The sequence below is a fragment of the Balaenoptera musculus genome, chromosome 20 (genome assembly GCF_009873245.2).
Source record: "Balaenoptera musculus isolate JJ_BM4_2016_0621 chromosome 20, mBalMus1.pri.v3, whole genome shotgun sequence".
NCBI lineage: Eukaryota > Metazoa > Chordata > Mammalia > Artiodactyla > Balaenopteridae > Balaenoptera > Balaenoptera musculus.
Window position 1 is genome coordinate 59,559,596 of NC_045804.1, and position 16,453 is coordinate 59,576,048.

Here is a 16,453-nt window from a genome sequence, read left to right on the forward strand (position 1 = left end):
GTAGCAACAGGGAGGCTCGGAGTTGGGCGGGGCTTGCCCGGGGCCCAGTGTGGGAAGAGCAGAGCCGATGTGCACCCTGACCCGTGGGACCCGGAGTGCCCTGCGCCGCGCTGTGGTCGGTCTCAGCCGGGCTCTCTCCAGGGAGGCCCTGCCCCCGACTGGGTCACACACCTCCCCTGGGCTCCAAGGGCTCTGACCGCGGCCCTGATCCTGCCTGTTGTGTCTGCTGCGTAACTCGCTGTCTTCCTGCTCGGTGGGGGCGCCCCTTGCAGGCGGGCACTACTGGTCCATCGCCAAGTCCCTGGTGCCATCAGGAAAGCTTGCCTGCCAGAGGGAGGCCCAGAGAGGGACAGGGGCCTACCCTAGGTCACACAGTGAGTTTGAGCAGAGCTGGGAGCCCCAAGAAAACCCCAAGACCCTCCAGGTCCCACTTGCTCCTGGGACCCAAGGAAGCCCAGGGATGGGGCAGTGTCTGTAATGGCCACGCTAGCAAAGGGCACCAGGGGTCTATGTCCTCTGCTGCTTCCAGGGGCCTGGGGCCAAGGACACCCTGTCTCTCTCCTGCCCCTACCCCCCAGGGAAGGATGTTCTCAAGATAAAAATACCCTCGGAAACATTCCCTGGTGCCTGGCATGACCTGTCATCCGCCGTGGGGGCCAGAACTTCCTGCCCTGGCTTCACCTCGGGGCTCAGAGGGTGGACACCTGTCCCTCCCGGCCGCTTGGTGCAGCCTATCCTTGTGGTCAGTGCGTGCAGCCTGTCTCCAGGCCATGGAATCTGAGGGGCCTGAGGGGCCGTGGTCACCGTGGTTGCTGTGGCCAGCGTTTACTGGGCACCCCTGCCGGCGATGACACCCGTGGCACAGAGGAGCGGGGCAGCCAGGCCCCTGCACCCGCAGAGCTCAGGCTCTCCTGCTTCGTTGCCTGTTGGACGCGTCCTGAGAGCATCACACCAGGCCGCACGGGGGGGGGGGGGTCCGGGATGCCCCAGCTTCCCGTCGTGCTGGGCATCCGGATGGTTGTCAGAGCAGGAAGACCCCTCAGAGAACACTGGGAGGGCTGGTGCTTACCGCGTGTCTGCTGCGCACCGGACGCTGGGGCAGGGCCTCGGTCTACCTTCTTCACGGCCTCCCCAAGCAGGTGGGATCTACCCATTTTGCAGATGAGAAGCCTGAGGCCCAGGGAAGTTCCCACTGGGAGCTGGGGAGCGATCAGGCCTTGAATGCAGGGCTGGGAGCTCACTGGACCCTGGGCCCCGCCGCTCCAAGGGAGGCTGTGATGGTGGTGACGGAGCCACGTGGTGCCGGGCCTGTGCTCAGCGCACACCTCCCCCCCAAGTTGAATTTCACAGGCACATCCGTGGGGAGGCCGGGCAGGAAAGGGAAGTGCCTCGCCCCTGGCTGACAGGACGGCCCTGGGGGAGGAGCAGGGGGCCCCCCTCCCTTGCTGGGAGGCTGAGGGACGGTCTCACTGTCACATCCGGTCACCCCTGTCACCTGCAGACCTTGCCCCTGCTCCGGCCTCCCCTGTCCAGGACTGTGACCGCCACCCAGGAAAGCGTTTGGTGAACTCCAGAGGGTTGGGGTCACGTCTCGTGGGCCATGGCCACTGCAGGGGCAGGGGGAGCGCCGGACGGGGTGTCGGATCCTGGGCTCTTGTCTCCAAGCTGCCACTCACTCCGTGGCTTTGTGACCTTGGGCAAGGCCCTTCTCTGATCTGAGCCTCCATTTCCTCCTTTGTAGGATGGAGCTGGTTTTGCTTCCCTCATAGGAGAAAGCCCCTTCCCGGAAGCAGGGAGTCAGAGGCTGAGAGGGCTTGGGACAGGCGGGCTGAGTGACCACGGGAAGTGGGGAGGGCAGGTGCTCTACCTGCTTACCGCCCCCTTCCCTCCCCACGGCCCTGTGACACCTCCTCTGCTCAGAGTTCCAGCTCTCGGTGACCCGGAGCGAGTCACCTCACCTCCCTCAGCCTCAGTTTCCCCGTCTGTCCCTCAGGGTGGGCTGCGAAGGTTGGAATGACTGAAGCCGAGAGCCCAGCACACAGGGCCGGGCACAGTGGGCGTCCACTCCAGGGGAAGGACGAGAGTCAGTGACCCGGGAACAGGTCCTCGCCGTCGGGAGTCCAGCTGCGTGGTGGGGCTCTGGGATGGAGCCTCCATTGGCTTTAGAAGGAAACGGCTGAGAGGGGCTACGGCAGGGCCACTGGCTGCTGCTCTAGGAACAGTGAGGGTGGGGAAGCAGGGGCTGAGGACTGGGCGTCTTGAGGTGGGAGCCTGGAGTGAAGCGGGACCAGCTAGGCCACCGCTACCAGAGCGAGCAGAAGCCCTGAGCCGGGAAGGGACGCACCCAAGGTCACACAGCCCGTGCGGGGCGGAGCTGCGACTGGAGCCCAGGTCTGTGCGCTTCTAAACCCACGGCTGGCGCTGCCCAAGGAGGCTTGTGCTGTGGGCTGACTCACAGCAGTTCCCTCAGTCCCAGCCGGGAAATCCAGTGCCACTGTGGACCCCCGCCGGCGTCGGCTGCGAGAGGGCGGCCTGCATGGGGGCCGTGGCCGGGGGGGCAGGGGTGGAGGGGCATCTCGGGCTGGCTCACCTCCAAGGCTCCCGAGCCCCTTCCCGCTGCTCTCTGCCCCGACCTCGCGGCGCACTGCCGTGGAAGGCGGGGGCCGTCCGCCCACAGCGGGGCCCGTGGGGGGCGTGGGGAAGGCTCTGCAGGTGGCCAGGCGCGCAGGCTGGGCCCCGAGGTCCTCCGTGACCTGAGGAGAGTCCCCGCGTTGCCCACGCCTCTGCAACGGGAACAGCAGGGGGTCCCACTTCTTGGGGCTGTCGTGAGGCTTACCTGAGTTGACGTCCGTGAAGCAACTACCAAGTGTCTGGCACGCAGTGGGCACTCAGTAGCTACCAGCGGTCGTTTTCTCTGGGGGCCCGCCTTGTTCCGCCCTTCTCTGGTTCCGAGGGGTTGTTATGGACAGGCTCACGGGCTGTGAAGCTTTGGGGCATTGGGATGGGCTGGAGGCCCCCTCTACCTCCCCTGGGGTCCTGGGCAAAGCAAGCAGAAATGGGGGTTTGTGTGGAGGTTTGTGACCGATGAGCTCCCCCAAGGAGAATGGTAATTGTGCTCTGTTAACTTCAGGGTCTTCCAGCCGCTGAGTCCTCTCCAGCTGGTGCCTGGGACATGGCAGCCGCTGCTCGTGCAGCCTTGAAGACAGTCACTCGCCTGGTGAGCACCGTCACTTAGGAGACAGGATTCCAGAGGTAAGATTAAGGTCGCGGATATGCACCTGTCCACGCAGTCTTCCGTCCAGCCGGACGCTCATCTGTGCCCCCTCCCACCCACTCATCTCTGTGTCCACCTACCCACCTACCCATCCACCCGCCCGTTTGACCTCTCACTCACCCATTATCCATCCATTAGTTCCACACATCCCCCCATCCATCTAACTATCCACCCACCCACCCACCCACCCAACCCAGCCAGCCATCTTTCCATCCATTCATCCCCCCAGCCATGCAGCCACCCACCTACCCATCCATCTATTCATCTGTCCGTCCACCCACCCATCCATCCGTCCACTCAGTCTATCCATCCATCCATCCATCCACTCATCCGTCCATTCACTCACCCGTCCGTCCGTCCATCCATCCGCTCAATCCATCCATCTATTCATCTGTCCGTCCACCCACCCATCCATCCGTCCACTCAGTCTATCCATCCATCCATCCATCCACTCATCCGTCCATTCACTCACCCGTCCGTCCCTCCACCCATCCCTCCATCCATCCATCCATCCACTCAATCCATCCATCTATTCATCTGTCCATCCACCCACCCATCCATCCGTCCACTCAGTCTATCCATCCATCCATCCATCCACTCATCCGTCCATTCACTCACCCGTCCGTCCGTCCGTCCATCCATCCATCCATCCATCCATCCATCCATCCATCCACTCAATCCATCCATCTATTCATCTGTCCATCCACCCACCCATCCATCCATCCACTCAATCTATCCATCCATCCATCCATCCATCCACTCATCTGTCGATTCACTCACCCGTCTGTCCGTCCATCCATCCATCCATCCATCCATCCATCCGCTCAATCCATCCATCTATTCATCTGTCCATCCACCCACCCTTCCATCCGTCCACTCAATCTATATATCCATCCATCCATCCACTAATCCGTCCATTCACTCACCCATCCGTCCGTCCAACCATCCATCCATCCATCCATCCACTCAATCCGTCCATCCATCCATCCACTCATCCATCCATCCATCCATCCATCCATCCATCCACTCATCCATCCATCCATCCATCCATCCACTCATCCATCCATCTATTCATCCATTCACTAATCCACTCGCCCAACTCATCTAACCATTTTTCACCCACCTAAACGAACCATCCCTCTACTCACCCTCTATCCATCCATCCCCGTCCGTCAGCCCTGTTTATCCATCCACACGCTTGACCACCCACCTGTACATGTAACTGTCTCCCCATTCATTGATTCTTCCACCTCCTCATCCATCCCTCTGTTCAGCAGCTTAATCCCTCGTCTTTGTCTGAACAGTGAGCATTTCCTGGGTGGCCCCACTGTGCCAGGCCTGCACCGGCCTCTCTGGACCTCTGAGGTTGGCCAGAGATGGGGCCCAGGCAAGGCCAACTCTCACACAAGGTGGAAAGTAGCTTCTGGTCCTAACAGGAGAAGCCCAGGGCCAGAGAATGTAAAAGGGCTTCATGAAAGCGGGGGGCTTCTGCTGATTCCTGACTGATGGGAGGATTTCCAGCATTCCCATTAGCTGTGACTTGGAGGTTGGCCCGCACGGGGCAAGGCTCACCACGGGAAAACCCTCAGGAGCCTCTTGCTGTGTAGATAGGAGTGGCCTGCACAGGACGTGTCTGTGGGCGAGGAGTGGGCGGGCAGCTTTGATCATTCCGGAGATAAAATACACAGGACCTGGGAAGGGAGTGGACTTGCTTGTGGCTGGGGTAACTGGGGAGGTGGTTGGACTGCCCAGTGACCCCCTAGGGGTGGAGGAGGAGGGGGAGGGGGAGAAGGGGGAGGGAGAAAGAAGGAGACTCGGGGGGAGGAGTGGAGGGAAGGGGGAGGAAGCTTTGGGGAAGAGGAGAAGCATGCCGGCCACGTGGTGCTGTGGGACACGGCCGGGGAGCTCAGGTTCAGGAGTCTGCGCTGTGGAGGCGCCCCCGAGGCCTGTGAGGAGGGCCCAGGAGCTGAGGGGCCTTGGGAGGCCGAGTAGAGCAGGTGCCCCGAATGTGCCCGTTGTGGTAGGGAGCTGCTCCTGGGGCATTAACTCCCTGGCATGCCGGTGCATGGGCAGAGCAAGCTTTCGGGTGGAAAGACTGGTGTTGGTGGTTGGAAACCGGGCAGGTGGGCCTCGAAGTGGTGAGGGCCCGGGGCCAGCCAAGCACCGGCCATTCCCATCCCCAGCACAACGCGACATGTCTCTCCTCAGGCCTCCCAGGGGCCTCGCAGGGGCCTGGCCCAGAAGGCCTGCACAGTGTTGACCCCAAACGTTTGCAGGCCGTGGGTGACCGAGGCCGGCTGAATGTTTGGGGGAGGGGGAGGGAATGTGTCTGGGAAAGGTGGGCGGGCACAGGAGATGGCCGTTGTCTCCCCAGAGCGTGAGAACGGACGTGTCGGCCCCCTAACCCTCCACCTCGTGTCCAGGCCAGCTCTTGGCTCTCCCCAGCCGGCCTCAGCCTCCTCACTGGACCCTGAGGGGCCAGCCTGTTCTCCCCTCCCCACCGGGAGTGCCCCCCCGCCTCTGCGCCGCAGTCCTTGGAGCCTGCCGCCCCGGAGCTGCCCGGCCTCGCTGCAGAGCACCTCCAGGCCTGGCCCGCGCCCCTCACTTCCTGAGCTGCCCGGTCTCGCTGCAGAGCACCTCCAGGCCTGGCCCGTGCCCCTCACTTCCTGTGCGACTGAGCAAGGGCGCCCTTTTCGGAGCCTCCGTCTTCCCGCCTGCAGATGAAGGATTGGATTTTGCAAGCTCTCGTGCTAAGTCTGCTGGGTAGTGGCTGGATAAGGATGCCGAGGCCACCACAGGGTGCAGTGAGGAAACGCCCTGTGAGGGATCAGTACGTCTGCCTTGGGCACGGGCTGGGGAGGTGGTGTAAGCGGCTGCACGCTGGCTTTCCCTGAAACAGGTGATTTTTAAGGATTCTTCCGAGAGACCATGGACTTGGAAGGACTTGACCATGAGGTAGTGAGTGCCCTGTCCCTGGATGTTCCAAGCAGGGCCTGAATGGCCACAGATCAGGGGTGCTGGTGAGGGTCTTACCTCTGCTTTCATGTGCTCAGATTGGGGTTATTTGTGTCTTATCACCACGTGGCATTGCAGGGACCCTGAGGACTGAGGCTTGGAATACAGTGTCATGTCCACAGTCTGGCCTTGGGGCCTAGGGGAATGGGGGGTTGAGTTCTCTCCTACCCCCCAGACTAGGAGCTCACTCCTGAAAGGCTGTGTGACCCTGGGTAAGTGACTCAAGGTTTCTGAGCTTCAGTTTCCTCATCCAGAAAGTCATAATAAGGGATTGCGTGAGCTACTTGAGCTCTCAGTGCCTGGCAGGTGCTAAGCACTTGATAAACACCGGTTACTCTGCTCATTCATCCCTATGAAGGGGTCCTGCCACCTGGGAGGCCCCCCGAGGGAGGGGGACATTGAGCTCCTCCTCGGTGCCCCCTCCATTGATCCGACTAGCCAGTGCTTTCTTGGCCTTGCCCTGGTCTCCTCCGGACGTTGCTGAAACCTGAGGCCCAGAGCCTTGGGGGACCTGGCATGGGGTGTCCTGCTCCATCCGGGGGCACTTCGCGATGACTCTTGGCCCGCAGGTCATGTGTTAGCTGCCTCCCTAAAAGCTCCCAGCCCAGGCCCTGCTGGTGCGCCAAGCCTGCCGGGTGCCGGGAGGCTGTGTGCACAAGCGCTGTGGTCGGCGGGGCAGGGACGCGGGCCCTGGAGACGCCGGGCTCGGGACAGCTCCTTCTCCCCTCGGAGTCTCTGTGTCCAGCCTGCTGGGCCTGCCTCACTCCCAGTCTCCAGTGCTGAAGTTGCCTAGGCTGGCTCAGGTAGGGGACCCTAGTGCCTCTCTCCCCTTTCCCTCCCAGCAACGCCTGGGACCCCCACTGGCCAACCTGGGCGTCCGACCAACATAGTCTTAATTATTGTCTTTACCATCTATCTCATCCTGACCCACAAGGTGTTTTGTGACCTGGGACAAGTCTCAGCCTCAGTTTTCCCATCTATAAAATGGGGAGCCGGCCTCCTTGCTTGCTAAAGCCTCTTCCAGCAAAGCAGATCTAATTTCCTCTCTATCTGATCTAACTGTATACGCCCGTTGAGCAGGAGCCACATGGGACCGCACGTTGCTGGTTGAGAATCTTGTCCGTCATTTCTTTTTCTCTCTTTCTTTTTTTTGGTCACGCTACACGGCTTGCGGGATCTTAGTTCCCCGACCAGGGATCACACCCGGGCCCCCTGCAGTGGAAGCGCAGAGCCCTAACCACTGGACCGCCAGGGAAGTCCCCCACATTTCTTAAACCGAGCCCTTAAAGACCACAGAGCCCTGTAGCCTTCTTGCCTTGGGTGTGTGGAGGGTCCCTGGACGTTTGGCGGGTTTGTGGTGCCGGTGCTGCTACTGTGGCTCCTCTTCTCGGCCTTCCTCTGTGGTGGTGTGTTCACCAAGCGCCCGCGAGGTACCCCCCCCACCCTTGGCATCTCATGCACGCATACGTATGCACACACGCGTGCACACGGAGCCGCCCGCTGTGTCTCTGCTCCTTGGCTTCAGGGGACTTCGCCCAGGTGACTTTGCTCCGAGTACCAGTTTCCAGCTCTGAGAAGTGGGGGAGTGGCTGCGAATGTGACCTGTTGATTTCCGCTGTGGCTTTAGGAGGAAGACCAGTACAAGAGGGGTTCCCAGGACCGTGCAGCACAGGCTGGGTGCGGCCCCGGCGCCCAGCCCGGGCAGAGGTGCGAGTGGTCACTGTGGCACGCCCACCTGTCTGCGAGCTGCCCAGCTGCTGGGAGCAGTGTGCCAGGCTGGGCTCCTCTGGCCTTTGAGTCTTGCGATTCTGTCCCCCGCAGGCCTCGAGCTGCTCAGAGCCCCACCTGGAGCAGCCAGGACCCGCTGGACGTCCCTCAAGGCCTCCCGGCCACACAGACCTGCCCCCGGCGATCTGGTGGCCTGCTGCTGGCATCTGTGTGCCCCAGGCCTGGCCACCTCCCCCTGGAAGGCCCAGGAGTCTAGGGCTGGGCTGTCCTCCTGGCACAGTCTACGGGGTTCCCACCCCCACCGGCTCCTGGACCAGGCAGGGGCCGTGTCCACCACTACGGCCTGAGGCCTCAGCGCCTCAGACCCAGCGGGAGGCTGTCGGCTGGAGCAGCCGTGGGGGAAGGATGGCAGCCTGAGCGGAGGCCGCCGCAGAGCCTGGGGTCCCCGCGGTGGGAGACCTTGTGTTAGACAGCAGTGGCCCTGAGCCCAGCTCTCCTGCCTCGTGGTTGTGTGGCTTTGCGGAAGCCGCTTGACCTCTCCGAGCCGCCGTCCAGAGGGTCGAAGTAGCCACGGTAGCTGCCTCCTGGGCTTCTGAGAGGGTGGCACAGGAGCGTTTGCTGACACGTCTGGCCTGCCGTCCCTGTGGGTGGGTAAGCTGGGCCAGGCAGCAGGGAGCGCCCTGTGCCTGCCAGACCCGGGGACCCAGTGACACACCCTGGGAGGGGTCTGCAGCCTGGCTGGCCGTGAGTGTTTGGAACGGAGGTCAGAGGTCACCCCGTCCCACAGACCAGGGCGGGTCCCAGTGCCGCCGCCTCCTCTCTCCTGGCCGGGCCGCCCTGGACCTTCTGTGGGGCCTCGGCGTCGCATCACACGTGAGCACTCTGACCTCGTCGTGCCACTGGTGGGGGTCGGGGGGCGTGGGGTCCATCCGTAGGGGGCGCAGGCCCACCTCTTCAGCGCCCTGCCACGCCATTCCCGCGGGGCACCCGACGCGGACGGCCAGACGGCCTCAGTGCCCGCGGGGCCAAGTGGTGTCGGGGTCTCCGGTCTGCAGATGCCTCAGCCGGGCACTGACAGGCCAGCCCAGAGCCAGCGGGGCACCGGGGGAGGGGTGGCCACCGGCCTGCGCGTCTGGGGCCTGGGTGCCTGCCCCCAGCCGTGAGACCGGGAAGCGGTGTCGTGGAGCGTGCCCTGGGACCGCCCCGTGTGTGAGTGTGTGTGCCAGCCCGGTGCTCTGCCGAGTGGGCTGAGGACAGGGGTCTTCCGAGTGCTCCCCACCTGCTCTTGTTTAGCGCTGAGGAAGGCGGGGTGGCGGAGGCCCCTGGGCTGAGGTCCGTAGTCAGTGAGCCCCCTGGGTGCTGACTCGTGGGCCGCCTCCTAGCCACGTCTGGTGATGGGGTGGCCACGAGCATAGCACATGGGCAGCGAGAGTGGGCACCTGCGGGGAGAGCGTGAGCCTCAGGAGGATGGGTGGGGCCCGGCTTGAGGTGTCTGTCATGCCCAGGTCTAGGCCCTGGGGGTGAGACAGCAGTGAACAAACAGCAAGCCCCCTGCGCCCAGGGACTCACGGTCTCGCGCTGGGACGGTGGGTGCAGCCCCAGCGAGCCATTGCTGTTGTTGTTACTACCGCTATGAGGTCAGAGGTCGGTGCAGTGGGATTACCGTGGGGTCCTGGGTGGGGTGCACAGTTTTCCCAGGTGCAGGGAGGCCCTGAGACACCGTTGTGGCATAGAAGCCAGGGCCTGGGGGGAGGGTGTCCAGGTGGGCCTGGGGGCGAGCAAGGGCGAGACTGGAGGTGAGATCTGAGGGGCCCCAGCGGAGGATGGACTGACTCCTGGTGGCCGCCATGGGCACTGGCACCGGGGTGGGAGTGGGGAGGCTGGCGAGGTGGCCAGCATGCTGCTCTCGGCGGGTGATGCCAGGGGCCCAGGCCGGGAGGTAGAAGAAGGGGCTGGATCCTGAATATCTTTGCAAGCAGAGCCCTTGGTGGGAGAAAGGGAGACTGAGGAAGAACCCAGGCTTCTCGTCTGGAGCAGCCGGGAGAGTGGAGGTGGCCGAGGAGCTGGCCGGGGTGGAAGGGAGGGCCAGGAGCTGCTTGTGGGTGAGGCCGGGTCGGGGCGGAGGCGCAGGCGGGGTGGCGGCTGCCGGCCTCACTGCCAGCCCGCTGTCCCCTCTGTTGCAGGAGCTGTCCCGCCTGGAGCCGGCCCGGGGGCGAGCTGGGGTCCCACCGCCCCCGCCCCCGGGATGACCGCATCTGGCCGTGCCAACCCCTACAGCATCGTGTCGTCCGAGGAGGACGGGCTGCACCTGGTCACCATGTCGGGCGCCAACGGCTTCGGCAATGGCAAGGTGCACACTCGGCGCAGGTGCCGGAACCGCTTCGTCAAGAAGAACGGCCAGTGCAACATCGAGTTCGCCAACATGGACGAGAAGTCGCAGCGCTACCTGGCCGACATGTTCACCACCTGCGTGGACATCCGCTGGCGCTACATGCTGCTCATCTTCTCGCTGGCCTTCCTTGCCTCCTGGCTGCTGTTCGGCGTCATCTTCTGGGTCATCGCCGTGGCCCACGGGGACCTGGAGCCGGCCGAGGGCCGCGGCCGCACGCCCTGCGTGCTGCAGGTGCACGGCTTCATGGCGGCCTTCCTCTTCTCCATTGAGACGCAGACCACCATCGGCTACGGGCTGCGCTGCGTGACCGAGGAGTGCCCGGTGGCCGTGTTCATGGTGGTGGCACAGTCCATCGTGGGCTGCATCATCGACTCCTTCATGATCGGCGCCATCATGGCCAAGATGGCGCGGCCCAAGAAGCGCGCGCAGACGTTGCTGTTCAGCCACAACGCGGTAGTGGCGCTGCGCGACGGCAAGCTCTGCCTCATGTGGCGCGTGGGCAACCTGCGCAAGAGCCACATCGTGGAGGCCCACGTGCGGGCCCAGCTCATCAAGCCCCGGGTCACGGAGGAGGGCGAGTACATCCCGCTGGACCAGATCGACATCGACGTCGGCTTCGACAAGGGCCTGGACCGCATCTTCCTGGTGTCGCCCATCACCATCCTGCACGAGATCGACGAGGCCAGCCCGCTGTTTGGCATCAGCCGGCAGGACCTGGAGACGGACGACTTTGAGATTGTGGTCATCCTGGAGGGCATGGTGGAGGCTACGGCCATGACCACACAGGCCCGCAGCTCCTACCTGGCCAACGAGATCCTGTGGGGCCACCGCTTCGAGCCTGTCCTCTTCGAGGAGAAGAACCAGTACAAGATCGACTACTCGCACTTCCACAAGACATATGAGGTGCCGTCCACGCCCCGCTGCAGCGCCAAGGACCTGGTGGAGAACAAGTTCCTGCTGCCCAGCGCCAACTCCTTCTGCTACGAGAACGAGCTGGCCTTCCTGAGCCGCGACGAGGAGGACGAGGCGGACGGAGAGCAGGACGGCCACGGCCCCCAGGCCAGGCGCGACTTTGACAGACCCCAGGCCGGCACCGCCCTCGATCAGCGGCCCTACAGACGGGAGTCCGAGATCTGAGCCGCCAGCGGCCAAGGTGCAGCATCCGCCCCGCCGGGGAAAGGCCCCGAGTCCCGCGAGGGCCCCGGGCCAGAGCGGAATGGGCTTGGGCCCTGATTGCAGACTCAGTAGCGTTTTAGATGTTTTACATTTCTTCACAGCGGCCTGGGGATGTTGGTGGGAGAGTGGGTGGCCTGAGTGGCCTCTGAGGCCAGAGCAGGCCTGGGGGCGGGGAGGTGGCCTCCAGGGGAGGGGGGGGGAGGTGGCCGGGCCACAGGAGCTGGGGGCTTCTGCCTCAGGGGGGAGCCACAGCCTCTCCAGAAACGGCTCACCAGCTGCCCGGCCTCTGTGGGCGAAGGCCCGCAGGCTGCAGTGCACCTCGCTGGTTTTTAACTCGGGGAGAAACACCGGGTTTTGGCTTTCTCAACCTTAGTTTAAGACTGTTTACAAAAAAAAATTAACACGTGATTGAAAAAAAGTTTTATAATTTGAGGGGGGTGGGAAAGGACAATTAGAATTCCATTAGTCTGCCAGGATGCAAGTAGCTGGGTGGGGTTTCCAGAAGGTTCCCGAGGCTGGGCTGGCCTCTCTTCCGTGAAGGCCGGGCACGTGGCCTGAGGGCGAGCACGGAGGTCAACCCCGCCTCCCCACCCCGTTGTGCTCTGTGCTCACGGGGTGAACTGGATTTCCTTTGTGATGGTAAAACCAAGACCTTGTTAATGATCATAACAAAAGCTTTTCAGTGTCTCTGGGGTGGGAGTCAGGGCCGGGAAGGATCCAGTCTGAGCTTTTTAAGTTTGACTCTGTACCTCCTTTGAGGTGCATCTCAGGGCCGGGATGGGACCTGCCTGCGGAGGAAGGTCTGCTCCCCCCCCACCCAGCCCCACCCACCCTCCACGACCCCAGCCCGCCAGATTCTCCCTCCTTTTCTGCCCCGTGGCCTCCACCCCCTTCCCCGGAGAGGGCCAGCTGGGGAACGTAGGGGTGGATAGCTCCACGGGAAGGGGGGCCAGCTTCCCCGACTCCAAGGATGTGTTTCAGCCCGTCCCCGCGGGGCCCCAGCATGAGTCGTGCCTTAGAGACCCTGGGGGGTCTGGCTCCAGTTGTCACTGTTTTTATTGGACTCACCCATCCTCCCTGCTGCCCCCGGCTCCACCATGGCCCTCTGTCTGCGGAGGCCAGGCCGAGCCGGCACCCATCCCGCCAAGGTGGGCAGCAGAGGTGAGCCTGGGTGGGGCCCAGCCAGGCTGTGCCCTGGTGCCGAACGCACAGGAACGTCCTAGGAGAGCCGTGGGCTGGTCAGCACCCACGTCTGGGCACCTCGGTCAGGGAGCGGCTCGGGCCCCCTGATTTGTCACTGGCTCTTGCCTCTGCCAGCCCAAGAGCTGCCCAACGCAGGCTCGTTCCTGGCGAAGGAAACAGCTGTCAGGGCGGAGCCTGGGCCCCTCCCAGGACTGCTGAGAGCGCTGTCCTCACAAATGACCAAGCCGGTCAGTCATTAGAGAGCCCCAGCCTGCCTATCCAGGCCGCCACGGGCCAGCTCACCACCCGGAGATGCCAGGGCTCCGGCCCAAGTTAGGAGACAGAGGCCGAGTGCAGATGGGCGAGGGGCAAGGAGGGGCCGGGGGCTGCAGTGGGGGCTTCTGCCTCTCCCCTCCTCCAGCCCCTGCAACAGCGGGAGGCCTGGCCCTGAAGTCAGGGGCCGTGCAGGGTCCGGGTCCGGGCTGTGTATTCCCACCCAGAAAGCCCTGCCCGGGCCTCAGACGCCACCCTAACTTCCGGTCAGGAAGAGTCGGAAGGGTCAGCCCCAGGCAGGCAGAGGCCTCGTTCCTCTCAGGATCTGCTGGACGGGCCTCTGCCCTTCCTGGCCTGAGCCCCTGCCTCCTCAGCCTTAGTCCTGGGCGGTGATGTGGAGTCCCTGTGGTTGCCAGGGGGGTGGCAGCTGGCCCTGGTCGCTCGGGGCTGGCACATGGTCCTGTTGGGCCAGCCCTCCACTCACCCCACCAGGGCAGAGCCCCGGGGGCCCTGGGTCCCCCAAGGCCCTAGCTGTCTCGGGTGGCCCGGGGCGCCTCCTCTCGGGCCTGTCCCCCTCCCAGGCCCACGCTGGACGGCTCAGGCCGCAGACCCTGCAGGAGGGCCTCCCCGAGCTGCCTTTCATCTCTCACCAAAGGCAGATGCTGCGTTTTCAAACTCCGCTGCCCTCTTTTTGCCTCCTCTGTGTTCGTTTATTTATTTATTTATTTATTTATTTATTTATTTATTTATTGCTTGTGCTGAAGACCAAAATAGCCTCCCTCTTCAGTGCCCTTGAAGCAGGAGGGCGGACGGGGGGAGCCGTGTGTGCGGAGGCAGGCTCACGTGGTCCCTGGGGTGCGTGTGCCCGTGTGTGGGGCGTGCAACGTGCGAACCCGGTGAGTGTGCGCTGTGCCGTGTGGTGTGTGCGCGCCGAGCACGCGTGTATGCTACGTGTGGCCTGTGTGCTGAGCGGGTGGGTGTACAAACCTGCTCCTGAGCCCGCCGCCCCCGGCAGTGGTATTTCCGGGAAGTTCCTCGACAGCCTGGACCCAGTGGTGCAGAGGCTGGAGCTGGCTGAGGCGCCGTCCGCCCTGAGACGCTGAGCTGCTTGCGTGGGGCGGGGCCTGGGGACAAGATACGTGTGTGAGCACCGAGGCGTGAATTCCCGTGTGGAATCATCTCATCCGCGTGCCGGTAAAACGTGTGCAGTCATGGCTTTTCCTGTAAGTGCCCGAGTGTACGTGGGAGTGCTGTGCAGATGTGTGCCCGCGACGAGCTCCGTACGTGTGTGAACCTGGGCTGATGGTGTCTATACGTGATGTACACATGTGTGTAAACGCACACAGGCTCACACAGTTATGTGTGTATCTACCCAGAGGTCTGTTTGTGTGCTCGTTGTATACGCAGGCGTTGGTTTAAATGTTCACCAGGCTGTGGGGCTGGGCACACAGTACTCAGGACGGACACCGGCCGTGGTCCCACCAGCCCTCTGCCCCGATTCTGTCCACGTGGGCAGGCGTGGAGCACGTGTGACAGGGTGAGGCTTCTGTGTACCCGGGCACAAGGTGACAGCTACACGTGTATGTGAGGACTTGGCCTCCAAAGGTGAGCGTTTGCACGCAGTTCCATGTAGGAGGCCCGTGTGCATTTGTCCACGAACGCACGTCCGTGTGTGTGCCGGGCTCCGTCAGCAGGGCTGTGCCTGCCTGCTGGGGGTGGCGTGTGTGCGTTCGCGGACCCGCCCGGGTCCCGGAGGTCGTGTGTCGAGACGGGCGAGTGTCTCAGAGCACGGCGCCCCCTGCCCCCCCGTACCTGCTGGTGCTGTGCCACCCTAGGGTCCTGGCGGGGGCAGGGGGCCTGGCGGGAACGAGGCCCCTGCACAGGTCAAATCGATGTCAAATCTATTTTAAATGGTGAAACTGGAGAATTTTCATGTTATTTTCAATACACAGCAGTATCTAAAGACGTAGGCCACAAGACTACACCGCATTAAACCATTTTGATCTCTCGGAGTGCCACTGCGTGCAGACGTGTGTTTGAAAGGCCCCGCCTGGCGCGGCGGGTGCTGGTGCTCGTGCTGCCTTCACCCCCCCCGGCCGTGTCCTGGGCTGGGGGGGCTCCCCAGAGGCCGGTGGGGGAGGGGAGAGAGGACAGAACTGGCCTCCTCGAGGACCCCCGCGTGCTTTTCAGGCCGTCGCACATGCCCTCACCCTCCCGCCCCCCGCCACCACCGTCCTCTCCACGCGGCCCGAGTGTGCCAGACCGCCCGCCTTGCCTGGACTCGCGCCCCTGCCTTGCCCTCCGCGGGCCCGTGCTCCCCTTTCCTTTCTTCTGCAAGGGTTTGATGAAGGCAGGGCTGGCGCGGTCTGGGCCCCCAGCTCGAGGCAGCCCTGCTTCTCACCGGCGGACAGGAAGCCGGGTGGCGTGCGGGCGCTGGGGTGGTTGAGGCTGGGGCGATGGGGCCGGAGGGCAGGCAGGTGCCGCCGTCGCGGAGAGCAGCGTGCACGTGCACAGCCCGTTCCGGGCAAAGGAGAGCGTCGTCGCCCCGAGGGCTCCGGTGGCTTCTGGAAGTAGCCCCCAGGGAGAGAGTCCTTCCCTTTGCCCAAACATTCCCTGAGTGGAGACCTCCTCTGTGTCAGTGAAGGACCGGGGCCCTCATGCCGTGGGGTCCAGATGACATTCCAGACCACAGGATAAGAAGCCGGGTGATGGGAGGGGCTGGGGTGGTTGCGAGGACTTCCTGGCAGATGTCCCATGAGTTGGACCTGGAGATGGTTGGCTTTATGTGGAGTGGGGGCTTTCCTCCCCTGGCCCTGAAGCTTTCCCTGCGACCCCAATACCGGAGTCTAAGGCAGTTGTGGCCTCCCCCGCTCCCCTGAGAGCTATTTCCACAGCACTGACAGGTCCGGCCTCTGGGCAGGAGGACCTGGCCCCAGCCGGAGCTCAGGAGTCCCTCGGGGCCCGTCCTGGCTGAGACCCCGGGTCAGACGCCAGGCCACGCGCTTGCTCAGTGATCTGGAGTAGTGGCTTCCTTTCTCCTCCGGCCTCAGTCTCTCCATCAGTGGAAAAGGGTGTTCCTCACAACGGCCAGCTCCCAGACTTGTTGAAAAGAATGGAGGAGAGAAGCGCTTCGTGCAGCGAGTGCTTTGGACCCGTGCCCTCCTGTCTGAACACAGGTCTTCGGGTAGGGGCGACGCAGCCAGGACCCCCTCTGTGTGTGGCCGTCACCACTGGTTGCCTCTGCTCTTTCCTGCCTCCCTGAGGATGAGAGAATCCGCCTGAAAACCGGTACACGTGGGGTGGGCGGGGAATCAGGACCAGGGCCCGGGCTTCCTGTTCCGGAGGAAGTCGGTTCAGGGTCAGTGAGGGACTTGCCCAAGAGCAATGGGAGGGTAGTTGTCTGAGCTGGGGTC

General features: G+C 63.4%; 1 protein-coding gene across 10 annotated transcripts in view; it reads left to right on the forward strand.

Moving 5' to 3' along the window:
* Positions 1 to 16,453, forward strand: part of KCNJ12 (potassium inwardly rectifying channel subfamily J member 12) — a 53,210-nt gene that overhangs the window by 23,032 nt on the left and 13,725 nt on the right. For 7 of the 10 annotated variants that reach the window (XR_005017726.1, XR_005017724.1, XR_005017725.1 and 4 more), the window contains exons 2-3: positions 3,131 to 3,252; positions 10,201 to 11,562. Coding sequence is in view for 7 of the 10 variants with exons in the window: in XM_036836051.1 (XP_036691946.1) it covers positions 10,263 to 11,546 (1,284 nt within the window). In the remaining 3 variants the exon portion in view is untranslated. Of the gene's footprint in view, positions 1 to 3,130; positions 3,253 to 6,936; positions 7,093 to 10,200; positions 12,395 to 16,453 lie in introns of those variants that run through there. The other 3 variants (XM_036836048.1, XM_036836050.1, XM_036836055.1) reach the window with 3 other exon arrangements.